This window comes from Culex pipiens, chromosome 1 (assembly GCF_016801865.2).
Source record: "Culex pipiens pallens isolate TS chromosome 1, TS_CPP_V2, whole genome shotgun sequence".
NCBI lineage: Eukaryota > Metazoa > Arthropoda > Insecta > Diptera > Culicidae > Culex > Culex pipiens.
This window is the reverse complement of record NC_068937.1, coordinates 138,424,238-138,442,008: the sequence shown is the minus strand read 5'-3', so window position 1 is coordinate 138,442,008 and position 17,771 is coordinate 138,424,238. Positions and strand designations below refer to the sequence as shown.

At 38.2% G+C, this 17,771-nt stretch overlaps 1 protein-coding gene across 4 annotated transcripts in view; it reads right to left on the bottom strand.

The window, feature by feature from the left end:
- Positions 1–2,453: 2,453 nt before the first annotated feature.
- The window catches only part of LOC120417077 (homeobox protein abdominal-B), a 113,798-nt gene continuing 98,480 nt past the window's right edge, over positions 2,454–17,771 (bottom strand). For 3 of the 4 annotated variants that reach the window (XM_039579046.2, XM_039579045.2, XM_052706426.1), the window contains exons 4-8: positions 15,055–15,492; positions 14,483–14,697; positions 10,305–10,464; positions 4,985–5,199; positions 2,454–4,911 (exon numbers count right to left, since the gene is read on the bottom strand). In XM_039579046.2, the coding sequence (XP_039434980.1) occupies positions 4,723–4,911; positions 4,985–5,199; positions 10,305–10,464; positions 14,483–14,697; positions 15,055–15,492 (1,217 nt within the window). In that variant the 3' untranslated portion in view covers positions 2,454–4,722. The remainder of the gene's footprint in view (positions 4,912–4,984; positions 5,200–10,304; positions 10,465–14,482; positions 14,698–15,054; positions 15,493–17,771) is intronic. The other variant, XM_039579047.2, reaches the window with a different exon arrangement.

Sequence of the window (17,771 nt, the reverse complement as noted above, 5' to 3'; positions counted from 1 at the left end):
CTAGGATTCCCCCCTAGTTTTTATTTAATTGATTTAAAGGAACTTTCTGTTACCAAACGGTCAATGAACAAGAAATGAATGAATCATCATTTTTTTAAGAATTGAATCATCAATTTTCGGAGGCAATATTACAATTTTTTTACTTACACAAAATCTTTCCGCATTTTAGAAGAGAATATTGTATAAGAAAAATTTAATCTACACATCATTCAAATGCTAAAATTTTTTGTTGCAATTTAGAAAAAAAAATAAAAACAGGTGTCGAAATTTACGATATCTTATCGTCTTCCCGAGATTTGTTCATTTTTACGTATTTTGCTTTTGGCTTTTTTATAAGAGCAAATATCTACGAAGCCGGTCTTTTTTTTTCATTTTATTTTTTGTATTTTTTAATCCGGCTAAACGTTTTTTGGTGCCTTCGGTATGCCCAAAGAAGCCATTTTGCATCATTAGTTTGTCCATATAATTTTCCATACAAAGCTGTAGTATCTTTTGAAGGAATTTTTTGATCGATTTGGTGTATTCGGCAAAGTTGTAGGAATGGATATGGACCACACTGAAAAAAAGAAACACGATAAAAAATGTGATTTGTAAAATCAAATTTGCATTCAACAAGTACTCTAGTGATTTTTTATAAAGTGCACCGTTTTCAAGTAAGAAGCAATTTTGAGGTAACTTTTTTGAAAATGGTAGCAGTTTGGTATTTTCTTAGTCTCATCCAAAAAACACACAATTTTCTATCGTCGATATCGCAGCAACTAATGGTCCGATTTACATCTTTTCGCAAACAAATTTTCAAAAAAAAAACAAACTTCGATTTTAGCTAGGAATATACAGAAGTTTAAATTTCTAAAAGTTTGTACTGCGTTTAATGCAAGTTGAAATTTATCTTTTTTTTTTAATAAAATAAGGCCGTTGCAAATATTTTTTGATGTTTATGTCCCTCAACTCTGATCAAAGTCGAGGGGGGTGGGCAAAAAAAAAAAAATTAAAAACTGAAATTATAGGCCACGGTGTCAACATTTGAATGAAAAAAGCGTTTTAAAATGCATCATACAACTGTCCAGTTGTTTTGCAATCATTGATTTACAAAATTTCTAAGTACTGACAAAAATTTTATTTTTGCGAGAAAAAAAAGTTTTTGTGGTGCTACATTGTAATTTCATAAAAGTTCAAAATATTTTTGAACGAGTCCAAACATGTTAAATATGATTATCAATGCAGAAAAAGGCGATTTAGATTGTTCTCAGTTGATTAGACTTCTATTTCCATTAAAATTTTGATTTTTTTTTTTTTTTTGAAAAAATATTTTTTGCCTCCTGATTTTTCGGACTAATTTTGAAGGGGGAGGGGTGACATAAACTTTGAAAAATATTTGCAACGTCCTAAGAAAAAAATATTAACTTCAGATCAAAACTGGAGCAACTAAACCTTAACCAAATGATCTCAAATTTTCAGGGTAGCTGCTGGGGCCACAGTACTTTAAAATTCCGGTTGATGCAATCGAAATTGAACACTTTGTCTTTTTCATATATCCGTGAACCACGCTATTGTGCACTCCTGATATCGGGGATCTTAATCAATCCTAATCGATAACATCGATAACACGACTAAAATTGGCCCAATTGAAAAAAAAAAAACTAATCACAAGAAATAAACATAACTAAAAAATGCTTCTCCCTTTTTACAATTTTTTGAACTTTTTTCGAAGCTGGCAATCACAAATAACGTAACAGCTTTGTGAAAAAAGATTTTAGCATGGAATAAATCACGTAAATGTTACGAAATTTGTTTAGAGAAAAAGGCTACGATTTGAGAATGAAGCCAAACCGTTAGATCTTTTTGCGGAATATTCTATACTTAGGTCAGGCGTTTTCAAGGATTCATTCTAAGAACGTACGATTCAATGGAGTTGCTTGGTTTTTTAGAATGGAAGCATAGCAATTTGTTAAGATTAGTACTGGCCGGAAAAGAGCTAAAATTAAGTTCTGTCGATTGAAATGTGTTCAGGAAGTGTAATTGGAATTTTGCCTCCATTTTGGAGAACGTGAAGGGAAGTCATCAGAAAAAAATACTTTAAAAATGTAGAGTTGTGTTATCCAATATAATTGGAATTTTGCCTCCACAAAACCCCGTAACAAAAACCCTTGAATGCCAAGTCAAGTAGGAGTGGTTTTCGAAACCTTGAACCGCTCCACCAGCACAAAGCAGTCGAAATGTGCTCCTCTCACTGGCTCACGGTGTGATTCATGCGGTGACGACCGGCTCGTTAGTTTTGTATTTAATTAAATCACCGTCTTTCCTCTCTTTCGCACCAATCGCGCCCCATCGAGCTGTACGAACGACGAAATACGGTAGCAAACGGACAGGGCCTTCGGAAAATAGGGAGCCGCCCCAATACTAGGTAAGGAGGATGGGAAAATGGTTGCGGCCCAATTTAAACTTCCACACACTAATATATTAATACGTTTATTTAAAGTCATTATATTAAAACTAATTAATTTTAAATTACAATAGTTAAAATGTTCTCTCATTACATCGGTTATTCTTTATTTGTATCTTCAATTAGTTTCTCTTACATTTCATGTCACTTTCCCTCTTTCTCGGAAGTTGAATGAATCCATTTTGCTTTTGTTGATTTATCCTTTTTGTCATTTGCTGGTGAATATTTTAGCTCCAATGTTTTTTTATGTAATGCTTAGAGGTTTTTTTCTGTAAGACCTACCGCAAAGTACTATTTACACAGGGGGAGAGGGCGCGCATTCGTCTTAATTTTTTGTATCCTGAAAGAAAACTGTTTTTTTTTTTGTTCAGTGTTTGGGTTAGCACACGCAGGTTTGCTGCGCTGCTCTAAAATTCGCTCAAGAGAGGTTTCTTCTTCGATTTTGTTCTTATCTGAGATAACTGGGCATCAAATACATTTTCGCTGTTGCGGGTGTGTTTAGTACGGTTTGGGGAAAAACGGAATCTATGAGAAAAACCGGGGTTGGCAGACCAAGTTCGGTCTGCACCAAGTCGGGATGGCTGATTTCTTTTTACAGTACGATTATGTTTGCTTGTGTTGTGTTGTGTAGGTTTAAACATGGATTCGTTTTTTTTTAATATCATCGTTACTAAAGTTATGTTTTTCTTTGCTTTATGAAAAATTTGAGCACATTTTATAATTTCAAAACTGGTTTGATGATTATATCTAGAAATAGTGATGTTCTGCTCTGGTTTAAGTTTATTTTTTCCCCATTTTTGTTTTTGAAGATACACATTTTACTCTATTTTAGCACTAGTTCGCTTAACACTATTCTACTCATTCTCTTTATATGTCGAAAAGAGAAAAGGGGGTGGTTGGGCTCCATACCGTGTGTGTCTATATGTACAAATAAAAATACATAAATAAACGACAATCCTCCGTGTCAAAGAAATTTGCAATCATCCCGGTAGTAGTAGGCTTGGCTAATATTAAACTGAACAGTAAAAGCTCTCTAAAACAAATAAAACTGATAAAAAGGGGGTTGACGAGGGGGGCAGTTTGAAAACTATCAAGTCGTTTTGATTGATGATTGATTCATGAGCAAAAACAGTTACTAAATGGAACACATTTTTCTAAGGTCAACATTTCTAAAACTCAACAGTTAAAAAAAGAAATTGGGAATAAACAAACAACTTGCTTTTGATTTTTTATGCGTTTTGAAAATAAATAATCTTGAAAGAGGTCACTGGTTCGATTGATTGCATCGGGAAAAGCAGGTTTTCTTTTCCCTTTTTGTAACTCATATTATAAAACTAATACAAGAGTCTTGTGCTTCTTTATCGACAGAGCTTCATTTATGTGTTGCTTGTAGGGGGGAGGGGGACAAAGGATTTTTTTCCATAACTGAGCAAACATCAAGTTGAGAAGCTCTGAGCGCGAGTGGGTGAGAGAGAGAGCGCGTGCACTCAAGAGCTTGAGTAAAAAGGGGGGAGGAAACAACCGAAACATGAAGGGAAAGAAGGGCGTAAACTAGTCAACTAAAGTAATAATCACATGCTTTTTGCTTTCTTTTTTCATATTTTTCAAATTTTTTTTTTGTTTGTCTAGGAAATTTCTAACGTAAACCTAATAACCGAGGAAAGAAAATTTTCCCTTTTTTTTAGTTTTACTCTTTTCTTTTGTTATTATGCGAAATTTCCACCACAGAATTATGTCATGTCCTATTTAATCACTAACTTTTACTGATTTTTAGTTTGCTTTCGGCTCTTTTCAAGGGTTTATTTTTTTTTATGGAAAATTTAAAACTCTTTCCCTTCCTCACTCGTTTTAGCTTAATTGTACTATTTACATTCAATGCGATTATGGTTTAATTAAAGTGTTTTTTTTTTTGTAAATTTAGGGTTCCTCCGCAGATCCACACGACGACGCGCGCACACACGCACGCACACACACACACTGAAGAAGCTTAGTATTGTTGTTGGTGGCCTTGCTTGCACGCGGTTATATTACGTATAATCATCAAGGAGTGCGCAAACCTCACACCCACCCTCTTTCTAGTGGTGATAATTGATCAGATGTGGGTGCGGGATGTGGTTGCACATGGGCGCGGTCGGGACGTCGCACATTTCCATCTTCAGGTGCTGCTGCTGCTGCGACTGCTGCTGTTGGCCTGCAACGTGGTGTTGATGTTGGCCGTTGACGAGGTCGTCCTGATGGGTTACGACGGCGGAGGAGACGGCGACGGGTGCCTCCATGGGTCACTGATGCATCTTGGACCCGTGCAGCGGCATGCCCAGCCCCAGGTTGAGGTGGTGCGAGTTGTGATGGGACTGCTGCTGGCCGTGGCTGTGGCTCGAGCTGCTGCTGCTGCTGTTGTTGACCTGGGACGCCTGCCGCTGGGAGTTTTTCTTGTTCTTCATGCGCCGGTTCTGGAACCATATCTTGACCTGGGTGGGGAAGAGAGAGGGCAAGCTTGGTTGGTAAAGGTCGTCGGATCTTCTAGAAATTTCAAGGACTTACCTGCCGCTCGGTCAGATTCAGATTCCGGGCCAGCTCCCACCGCTTCTGCTTGGAGACGTACGCGTTGTATAGGAACTCCTTCTCCAGCTCGAGCGTTTGGAACTTTGAGTACGGTTTTCGCTTCTTCCGCACCGTCACGTTGCCGGTCCACTCGAGCGGGTTCGAGGGGGTGCAGGAACCGACACCGCTCACGCCCACAGACAGGCTCGAACCGACTGGAATAAATAGACAACAGAAAGAGTTGTGATTACTTCACCTTGGAAATCTTGTTGCAACAATGCGTGCATTAACGAGCCAAACCACCGGAGCAAAACAAAGCAAAACCGGCGAAAACACAAATCACAACCCGGACCGCCGTCACAACATGACCGATATCCCCGGCCAATAAATCATCCACAACCTATAGACGACGACGACGATGACGACGACGGTCGTTTGAAAAAGCCATTTCTGCGTTTAATGGCCACATTTTACGATATACGGTTCCACGGATATAGCCCACTTATTCCGACGATCGCTCGCACTCTCCCTCTCTCGCTTGGCAAATCCATCTCCTTCTCCCACAAGTGGCCACTAAATTAATTTAACATTTCAATTATTCACCAAAGTAGGCCGATTATCGCGCCACCTGACGACGACGCAGTCGTCTCCAGATGTCAATTGGAGCGCACTCTTTCCCTCCAAAACTAAAAACCGCGCAAAAACCGATATTCTTCCCAGCGAATAGACAATAAACAGGGTAGTAACAATAAATGTTTCGGTGTGTCGATCATAAAAAAAGAGTCCGCGGACTACCGTGGTCAAACAAATACACCACCCCTGAAAGGGGAAGGACGAGTGTGAGGGGGGTGCAACTTTTGTAGTAAACACAACCTTGAATACGTTCTGCCCACTTTTCCACCCACCCCCTTTCGCATATACGTGGTGAGTCTTTATGGTGGATTTTTTTCGCGCGACGGCCAAGCTTGCGCGCTCAAATGGTCGTTTTATGAATTATTACCCCAAACATAAAAATTAAATTAATTGCCATAATTTCAATAAAAAAACGAGTGTTTGTTGTTACATCGTTTGGTGAGGTAATTAAGGCAGATAGTGTTTGCTGTTTGCGATACATTGTACGTGATAGGCTGTTTCGGAGAGTCACAACAACAAACAGGTGTGGGCACTAAAACGAGGAAGTCAGTCAAATTTGAGTAAAATTGGATAATCGGTTCTACCGACTAACGAGCCGGGTTTATGGGTGCTTAAGCCGCCGCGGTAAGTATCCATTTGCGATCGGTAATAAGCGCTTGTTAAGTGAGCTCCCTTTCAAAACATTGTGAAGATTATGTAAGCCGTCTATTTTCGAACTGACTTCGTCAAGGTGTGTTACCAACTCGGACAAATTTTTCAAAGCTCCGTGTGAGCCATGTCCTTGTTTAAATTACCATTTTATAAACATTTATCGTTAAACCAACGAAGGCGCACAGTTCACAAGCTTCAAAAGAGTGCATCTTTTTTGGAAAATGCATCCGGAAGGTTTATTATCTCCTCCCCGGATGAGTCAATTCTGTCTTATTTTGCCAATCGTGGCCCCTTCTCTACACCCAGGGGTTTGTGGCTTGAACAAATAAACCACGCACAGATTTTCCTGGTTGAAACAGCACCGAATCGAAAAGTAAACAGAGCAAATTGTTTCGATTGGGTGTTTCACCACGCGAGGTTTACGCCTGTTTGGGTAAACAATAACAGTTGTACCCCGACCTGAGAAGGAACTGTAGAGTCAATAAATAACCATTGAAGAAAGTCGGCAAATACGGGGTGTTTCGTGTAATGTTGTTGAACAGCAGATCCAAATTGTCTTAGTCACAAGGTAGGGGAAAAAAGGTTGGCATTTTAAAGACTAGAACCTAATTCCATTCACATTGCAAATTCTCACTATATAAATTGATTTGCCCATTTTTCGATAAAAACTTGCTTGCTCATATCCCATAGCTATTTATTTCATGAAATGGGTTGAAAACGCCATTTAAAAGCTGTAATCGAACGCCGAACTGCTTATATGCCAACATTAGGTTCCCGATGGAAATATAATTGTTGTTAGATATTGGATACATTATTAAAAGATTTCAGAATTGAAATATAAGCAATCACATTATAATATTTTCAATAAGAATTTACAGAATTGGTAATAAAAACTTGCTCTTAATTTCCTGGTGAAAAATCTTACCTATCTAAATAATGAACCTCAGTGGAGAAACTTCAATGTGTATAGCGACATCTAGGGCGAATCGGGACACATCGGGAAAATTGGGACAATTGTTGTTGCCATGTATTGACACAATATTCTTATATTTTTGAATGGTTTCGATCAAAACAAACACAGAGAAACAAAACATTTAAAAATTATAAGTTTTCAATTGCTCTTAAAACTGCTGTTTCTATTCAGACTTTAGTCCAGACGGTAATACATTTGCAAACGGTTTTATCAACTATTCTTAAAAAATTATCTGCTTCGAAAATATTTTTTAAAAAATCAAGCAAACAATTTTGACTCAAAAAAAATCTAATAAAAGTGCATGCTAAAATGTACTAAAATCTGTTCAGCAAAGTTCTTCTAAGATGATTTTCAAATTTTCACTTAAAAAAAAGCGCTGGGACAGTAAAATTCACGAGTTCCTAGAAAATTACGATTCTTATTTTCATTTTTGATTCATTTATTGAGTTGTTTTGGCAAAAAAAAATATTCGTTTAGCAATAAACTTAATCTAAGATGTGGGGTTCCTTTCCACCGCTTACTAATTATTTAATATTGAATAAAATTATATTAATTTTAAAATTAAGATAAGATTTTTAAAGTTCAATTAAATAATATTACTTTTGAAATTTTTCAAAATAATGAACATCAACTTTGCAAATAAAAAAAATTACTCCGTTCAGGCTTCAAACAACGTTTCAAAAAATACATAAATTTTAAACAATCGGATCAATGAATTGAATAACAGGGGGCAAAAAATACACAAAAACTCAATTTCAAATTTCAGATTATGGAATTTTCGAACTAAAAAGTTTCGTAGGATGCTTTATACATCATTGCAGTTATTATGTAATTAAAAAACAGTAAAGTATAAATAAATTCATAAAAACATATTTTTTCAACGCATCTGCGTCTTTTACCGATCTGTGGTCTCAAAATTAAAAAAAAAATGCTAAAGTGTTAAAAAGTCTTCTTATGATTCAAAATCCCTAAATAAGCTTTATTCAATATATTCTGAATAGTCTAAAATCATTTTTACAAGTGGTTTTCAATAAAAAAAAAAGAAAAAAAAACTTTAAATATAATTTGCAATGGCCTTATCAGATTTAAAAAAATATAAGTACTGCCAATTTTTTTTTTTTTAAACAAAAACTTTTTTGATGGAGATAACACAAAAAATGATTTGTTTTTTTAAGGAAACAACCTATACTTATTAAAAAATGATTATAGACGGAGGGGAATGCTTTTCAAATGCTATCAACTGGTGTTACATTGACATTGGGTGAGATTGGGTTATACAAAAATATTGACCCAGACACAATACCCCGATAACGGCAGTTTTTTGCTGATTGATGGTGGTTCGTTGAATTTTGATATTTTTTTATTCATGTGGGTGTAAACAATAACAATAGAAACTAGAAACTAGTTTTGGCTAAGTTTAAGACATATCAGATTTTTTTTCTTTTCATTTGATATTGCTGATAATGATGAATACAAAAGATGGACATTGTGTTGTGAATAATATCAATCCTTAGCCACAGCCACAGCAGACTCTGACAAAAAAAAACTTTCTAAACATTAAACAAAATATCAGACTAGTTTATGAATTTCTTTGAGGTTTAATATGTCAAACGTAATCAATCAGATATCAATCAAAATACCCAACAAATCCAATTCTTTTGTTCATTTTCAATTGTATAACTTTGATAAAAATGGCTTTCTTACAATGTTTCAACAGATCGTATTGAAAGCGAAAAAACAAAAAAAATACTTTCTGCGATTGAACAAACATTCAAACCAAAATCTACCATTTTCAGGCAGTCTCTTCACCTGAACAGAAAATCACGGAGATCTGCGCTTTCCCCCCGTTTGGATCCCTCCCAGAGTCCAACCTTCTTCCCCATGCCTTAAATCTCGATTCCAAGAAAATTGCCTCAGAAAAAAAGTCAAGGAACGCCGAGAAACCGTTGAGAAAATTGACTTCCTCTGCGCATGGCACGAATTTTCTCGCATTCAGTCAGTCTTTTTTTTTATTTTCTTCGTTTGTTCTTTCACCTTTTCCTGTGGATTTCTCATCCCGTCCAGTTGAGTTTTTTTTTCGCCCTGTCTCTTTTTAGTCTCTAGGGTACGAACACCAGTCCGGACCGTACCAAACCACAAATGGAAAATGAATGAAGGTTGTTTGCGGTCTCGCGGGAAATGACTGACCGGGGCCAGGATCAACCTCGGGTCACGAGATAAATAATTGAAGTGAACTATTCACATTTCCATTAGAGCCGGCACCTGATATAGCCAAATATGAATCCTCTTCATTCCGACGACCCTCGAGGCGGTTTGACACAAACACACTCGACAGTACAGGTGCGAGACAATTCCCCCTCTCCTTAATGAAATCATAATAAAATTGCTTTAACGACGGACGATTATCATTAAAAACCCTCCTCGTCACACGCTAATTATCGCCGACTTCCGTCTCGCCTCCGGTGGGGGGACAAGACCAGGAGGGGTAGCTGGAACTGTCCAAAAATGGCTCAAAAGCATGCAAAAACGCCCCTCGCGGCGGCGACGACATTCTCGCGAGTCATCTCTTCACTTAAATTGCAATTTTGGCACCGCCACTTGTCCCTCACACTCAAAGGGAGCGTCGTTTCTTCATTTCCGCTTTGGTTTATTTTTCTTTTGCGCAAATCTCCAAAACAACGAGAAAAAAAGTATCTGGCTCAGCTGTGCGGTACGAAAACAGACAGAGAGTCAGTAAAGACCCCGCCGAAAAAGTTTCTCCAATTTCAACGGTCTCAGTCGGGCGGGCGCGCGTCTCCACGCGTAGAAGCGGAGGTTATGTTTATGATGATCGATTTTCCCATTAAGCCATAAAAGAGGCAGAGGGCGAGTATAAACAGAACACACCGCCGCCGATTTTTTTTTTCGGCGGCAAACTTGTCCCGCGGGGGTGGTCGGTCGATTTCCGTGGAACGCAACGCCGCGTCGATGGCTTTTGGGGTCAGTGACTGCGGCGATTTGTGGCGGGAAAAATCGGCTCTTTTGTTGTTGTTGTGGTTGTTGCGAAAAGCGAAAAATACTTACCGGGATTAGGATATGTTTCACTCGAGTACGGCCGAAGTCCGGTGGAGTTGTACGAGTCGTAGCTGGACTGGAGCGCCGAGGGGGTGTCCCCCGTCACGGTTCGGGAACGCTCCGAGGGCGGCATGTACGCGTCCGGTTCATACTTTGGATAGTAGTGATGCTGCAGGGTGAGGTGAGGATAAAAATAATATTAGCCAAAAGGGGTCTAACATGATTTATATTGAAATCGCTCATAATTTGGATCTCTACGAACGTTGAAAATGTCTCAATCAAAAATAAACAAATTTAAATGTAAAATAAATTTTTCATCTCTTTATATCTAAAGAAGATATTTTTGAATATTTAATCAATAAAAGTTTATCGATAACTTATTTTTTAAATTCAGAGGGTTTTTCATTTTCGAAAAGATTTTTATCCTTTTAATTTGATATCTGTCAATGGAAGTAGCAGAAGCAGAAATAGCTCAAAAATTAGAGGCTTTCTTTTTTCCTTTTTGTAATAGTTTTTATTAGAAATAAGAACTATATAAATTCAATGAATCTTTTCTTTTTATTTTTCAGTACATTGAAATTTTCTAGGTCAATTTTATCCTTAAAAACAAAGTAAGCTCTTTTCTAAACTGTTTTATAAAGCATTATTTGAGATTTGATTTGTTTTGTTTATATATTTGTTCATTTATAAAAAAACAAGACTGAGACAATATTTTTTTAATTCCTTGATATGCTTTTAAAAAATCAAAAATCTTCAAACAAAACTTGAACAAAATTCGATTTATTGTAAAAATGAGTTGTCTATGCTTTTTTCCAAAATTTCAAAAAAAAAATTGAGTGCAATTAGCAGAAAACAATTCAAAATGCGTTTCCCTGCGTTTATAATCATTTTTAAGATGTTTTTTTTTTTTTAATTTTGTTTCAAAATATTTCAAATTTTGAATTTTTCATCAAATTAGATTTTTTGAAAACTAATAATTGCAAACAAACTGTACTAGTCTATAATACATTTTTCAACATTTTTTTCATTGAGATATTAAAATTCTGACTTGTGATTTCATTTATTAAAATTTTTGTTCTTTTTAGCTCTCCTTCGCAAATATTTGCATCGGCCTAAGTCACATCAAATATGAGCTTTACAGAAAATTTTAAATCTGTTCGTGTTTAGGAAATCCGCATAAAATAGAAATCTGCATGGGAATATCTTGTATATAATTTTTTTAAGCCCACAAATCGTACAAAATAAACCCTTGTGAAAAAAATCACTTAAAAATTTTATGACAGTTGCAAGAAAAAAGTGCTAAAATTACATATTGTATTGGTGACAAATTTTGTGTCGAAAATTGTGTAATTTTACATCAGGAATTGGTTCGTCATTTTTTGTTGAATGTCACATTTTTTACACATTATTTTAGCTAAAATCACTCAAAAAAGAGGAATATGCAAACAACCAACTTTTAAACCTGCCCAAATTTAACTTATTTAACTGTGTTGATTTTTTTTTCTTCAAATTCTGTCGACCAAGACCAAGGCCGTAGGAAGAAAAACTTAAATTAAAATTGGTAAAAGCCATGCTTTAATGCTCATTTACTTTTGGCTAAATTTCATATTAAAAAAAATATTATATTGCTATTGAAAAAAAGAAGTCTTCTTTTGAATACTTTTTAAAGATCAAATTAGTTGCAAACTCGAGAATATTTAGATAAGAATTCATTACGCTTTATTCAAATTATAAGGAATAAAAATTAATGTAGCATAAAATTTTATTGTAAAATATCGTCAAATCACTTTTACAAAATAACATGATTATCAATATATTCATGCTGTTTTATTTTTAAACGAATTTTTGAAAGTGTTATTGTTTCAATCAGGAAGTCATATCATGTTTTTAATTCGACTTATTTTTTCAATAATGTTCAAAGTTGAATTCAGATTATTATTTTTTTGTCTCACGAAAGGAGAAAAACTTTGAATTAAAATTTTAAATATTCTAAGGCAAATATATATATTTTTCAAAATTATTGTCCCTCGACGATAAAACATGAAGAGAACAAAAAAAAAATTTCAAAAATTAAAAAAGGGTAAAAGAATGTGTCAACTGTCAGGGAAATTCAAAAATGTGTAGAATTATTCAAAACGGAAAATTTTAAATACAGTCCAGACTCGATTATCTAAAGGCCCTGGCAAAATTTCACTTCGAATAATCGAATCTAATTTTTGGTTGTCGAGCTTAGGTGGGTAATTCTCCGCCAACTCACACAGCAGTTGCCCCGACCCCTCTTCGATTTGCGTGAAACTTTGTCCTAAGGGGTAACTTTTGTCCCTGATCACGAATCCGAGGTCCGTTTTTTGATATCTCGTGACGGAGGGGCGGTACGACCCCTTCCATTTTTGAACATGCGAAAAAAGAGGTGTTTTTCAATAATTTGCAGCCTGAAACGGTGATGAGATAGAAATTTGGTGTCAAAGGGACTTTTATGTAAAATTAGACGCCCGATTTGATGGCGTACTCAGAATTCCGAAAAAAACGTATTTTTCATCGAAAAAAACACTAAAAAAGTTTTAAAAATTCTCCCATTTTCCGTTACTCGACTTATGGGAAATTTAATGTACTTTTCGAATCTACATTGTCCCAGAAGGGTCATTTTTTCATTTAGAACAAAATTTTTCATTTTAAAATTTCGTGTTTTTTCTAACTTTGCAGGGTTATTTTTTAGAGTGTAACAATGTTCTACAAAGTTGTAGAGCAGACAATTACAAAAATTTTAATATATATACATAAGGGTTTTGCTTATAAACATCACAAGTTATCACGATTTTACGAAAAAAAGTTTTAAAAAAGTTGGTCGTCATCGATCATGGCCGTTCATGGTCACCCGCGACAGACACGGACGACGAAACAAAGAGAAACGCAAAAAGTAACTTTTTCAAAACTTTTTTTCGTAAAATCGCGATAACTTGTGATGTTTATAAGCAAACCCCTTATGTATATATATTAAAATTTTTGTAATTGTCTGCTCTACAACTTTGTAGAACATTGTTACACTCTAAAAAATAACCCTGCAAAGTTAGAAAAAACACGAAATTTTAAAATGAAAAATTTTGTTCTAAATGAAAAAATGACCCTTCTGGGACAATGTAGATTCGAAAAGTACATTAAATTTCCCATAAAATGACATGTTCCAAAATTTTTTACAGTCGAGTAACGGAAAATGGGAGAATTTTTAAAACTTTTTTAGTGTTTTTTTCGATGAAAAATACGTTTTTTCGGAATTCTGAGTACGCCATCAAATCGGGCGTCTAATTTTACATAAAAGTCCCTTTGACACCAAATTTCTATCTCATCACCGTTTCAGGCTGCAAATTATTGAAAAACACCTCTTTTTTCGCATGTTCAAAAATGGAAGGGGTCGTACCGCCCCTCCGTCACGAGATATCAAAAAACGGACCTCGGATTCGTGATCAGGGACAAAAGTTACCCCTTAGGACAAAGTTTCACGCAAATCGAAGAGGGGTCGGGGCAACTTTTCCCGATTTCGTGTGAGTTGGTAGAGAATTACCCAGGTATGACCCCTAAACTACGCTAATATTATTTAGAATTTTCAAATCCAAGATGGCGGCCAAAATGGCGGTGATTTAATATTAAAAAAATACATTTTTTCTTAATAGGCAATCAACAACTCAAATTTGACCAAAATAAGGTCACAGAACTATGTTTAAAACAAGGAAATGAAAAAAACGATTTTTTTTTGTGATTCGATTATCCGAAGTCCTATACACACCTTCGGATAATCGAAACTTCGGATAATCGAGTCTGGACTGTACCAAAATTATTCATATTTTTTCAATTATACTTTTCAACACTTATTTCGTTTTAGAAGCAATTTGAATTTGCCTCGTGATTTTGTAATAATAAAAAACTGTATAATTTTTAGTGACATTAATTTTGAATTTGATTGAATTCTGGATTCATAAATACTTGAAGAATTTTAAAGCACCATGCTTCTCCATTGACAATGTGTACAGATGGAGACGCTGGTTTGTTAAAATTTTTAAATAACTTAGAAATTACATCTAAATAAATTTTATGAGAACATGTAATTTCGTACTACCCAAGATCCAAAAATCGCAATTCCAATCAACCGGAAGAAGCTGTCTTCTCCCCTACACCCACCCCCACACACTCACTTGAAAGTTGGCATCGGTGTAGCCCGGGTAGTACATCGGCTTGATGTCCGCCCCGAGGCCGTACGGGTACTGCGGGTGGTAGGCGGCGGCGGCGGCGGCCGCTGCACTCGGGTCCGCCCCGGCGTCGTAGCCCCACGGGTAGGCCGAGTGCCGCAGCCGGGACGAGTCGGCGGACGTCTCGAACGCTGGACGTTTTGCTGGTATGTGGAGAGGGCCTAATATGTTAATGATTTTTTCGGCGGGTTTTGGTTTTGTTTGCGGCCGCAGAGGGGACGAGGGGGGTTGGGGGGGGGGAGGGGACGGTTTGGGGGAAGGTGGATAAATTTGATAATTAAAAAGATGCGTTGATTTTGTGTTGGTTTGTTGTTGTGCGGTTTGGGTTTGGAGAAGAGAAACGGAAAAACGAAACAATATATTGGTAAGGGTAAGCAGAAAGGGTAGGGGGGTTAGTACAAAACACAAAAAAGGTTGGGATTGTTAGTGCAACACGAGCAGGTAGGGTTAGTGTGGGGAAAATTCCAAAACAAGTTAGTGGGTCGAAGGGAAAGTGGGTTTCGTAAGGGAGGTCTTACCTGAGGGTTGCGAGCTCACACTGGCAGGTGATTCACTGGCCGTGGAAGGTGCCACGATCTGGGTCTGCGAGGATACGACCGAGCTGCTCTGCTGCGGGCCAGTGGCGGAGGAATTGGTCTGCTGGGAGCTGGCCTGCGACGGAACCTGTGAAGGTTGCTGCTGCTGAGCCTGCTGTTGGGCTTGTTGCTGCTGAGCTGCGGCTGCTGCTGCGGCCGCTGCAGCTTGCTGTTGAGCCTGCTGCTGTTGGGCCTGCTGCTGCTGCTGTTGCTGCTGTACGATATGGTTCGTGGTGTGGTTGGTATGCTGCAGGGACGGTGGACTCCGGCTGCCAACACCTGTCTGGCCAACGCCGGAAGGGTCCTCGTACATGGCAGCACCGGCTGCGTGCACTGAATGGGAGTGTTGCCCCCACCAGGCCCCGGCAGCAGCGTGCGACCCTGCCGTGACATCGTGGGGATCGTGATATATTGCGCACGCCAGGTCAGAGGTGTGATGTGGATGGTTTAGCAAAGTGATCGTAATTTTTGCGGATTTTTCGGAACCGTCACACAGGAAAGGTGAATCCCGGGGTTCGGGATTGGTGTGTTACGATCAGGGATCGTTACACGATGGGGTCGCGGTGCACCGCAGACGACGACGAGGTTTCGTTCCGAGTCAATTGGAACCAATCACCGTGAAGAGAGTTTGCAGCAAACACCAAAGTTCAAGTTCGAGTTCACCAAGTAATCACAGTTTGTTCAATTGATCAACGTTTAGCGCCGTTGTAATCCAAACAGCATCGTGTGTGAGTGTGCGGTTTGTTTGTTTTTGTTTGACACATTAGATTTTTACGATTTGATTTTATTTTAATATTATCATTTTACGATGGTGATTCACACAGGTCGATGTCGATGACGATGATGACGGGTTTTTTTTATTGCACCAACACAAATTTTGCGTGGAAAGAAAGAAAACACAAACTTTTAGTTTTGTTCCTGATGACCGGGTTGGTCAATTTGAATTTTTCTTCAGCCGTTGCGAACACTGTACAATCTCAAGTTTGTTACGTTCTTATTGCACTTGATACTAATTTCGTTTCTCGTGTACCATAGGCATTCAACTGCCCTTACTGCACTTGATATATTTTTGTTTCATCACAATTTTTGCAACCAAAAAAGAAGCACACTTGCACAATATTTCTTCGTCAATTGCGCCACCACAATTTTTTTTCTGATTTTCCCCCCACCGAACAGGTCGAATCAGCGCCAGCTCAAGTACGTATATGTGGATTCGATTTCGAGGAAGAAGACGGCGACGAAGACAATGACGACGACCAAAAAAGGTACCAAAAGACCACGACGACGTAGACGACGTTGTTTTCCCTCACGCTCTCACGATAAACTAACCGCGAGTTCCTCCGCGACCGCGACGTACCACCGACTCTTCCAAAGACCAAACTCTCAACTGCCTCTGAAGGAGAATCTCACGTGAGCGCGCGCGAAACCGTCGCAGAAGTCGAGTCGAGTCGTCGCGCGCGTTTTTGGTGTGGTGTGTCTTAACTTGAAGAGGTTCAGCCTTACACTGAAAAACAAATCTTAGAACATCGGACAACACAGCGTGTAGTCTCAGTCGGCTCTGTGTTTGTTCTCTATACACGCCGCCGCCCGTGAGGTGATGATCAGTGGCCAAGAGACTTGCACCAACCCAAGGGGGAAGAAAGGCTCAGAGCACGTATCGTAGCAGGCGCGTTGTGTGAGAGTGAGAGCGCGCGCAAGGCAAGGAAATTCAACAAACGACGTGTGTCCGTACACAGCGTGTGTTGTACACACAATCCCTCGCTCTCTCGTCGTTCGTTCGTTCGCTCTCTCCCATCGTGCATGGCATGCTACGACGTCGAGCTATGCTAACAGACACACGCGCAAACGGTGAAGTAAGAGAGAGCAAACCGCGACTTTATACGCGTGCGCGCGCGCGCTCGCGAGCTATTCTCCTCAAAAAAATGCACGTATCGAAACTTGTATACACACTATACGGTGACTATTCCTTCATTACATTGTGTTTACACTGTCGAGTGTACGACGACCGTGGTCAACTCGCGAGCGCAATGTGCCATCTCGCGACCGGAAAGTGAACTACTTCACGAGTGGTGGAGGAAGCTTGGCCCAAGAACCTGCTCAAACAAACGTGCATCGATACAATTTCGCCCGGGAAATTTGTCCAAACTAACCAAAACCAACCGAGTTGCAACTTCGTCGCGACGATTATAATTTATGATCGCTGATAATTAATGCAATAATCATAAAATCGTCTCGTAAAAAATACCCTCTCTGTGAGAACCGTGTCTCACACAACCACAAACGAGAGGAAAAAAATCTCAAACACCCAAAAAAAACAAAGCAAAAAATCGCCAGACGTCACATTCTCCAATTCCGAAGCTGCATGCGAGGGCGTGGGTTCGGGCCCGGAGGGCAAAAGGAAGGAAAACATCGACCCCAGAAAACGGACGGAAAAAAGCGAAAGACGACGTCGACGGAATAAAAGAAGACATAATTGACCATTTTTCCACACTTTGCCACTCACTCGCAAGTGTCCCCCATAAAAGTGACCTGTTGGATAGGCGGATTTTTTTTTTTTGGTCGCAAAAAATCGATCTATTTTTTAAAAAACAAGCCAAATTTTTCAACATTTTTGTTAAAAAGTTAACCTGCTATAGAAATTAAAAAAAAAATGTACATAT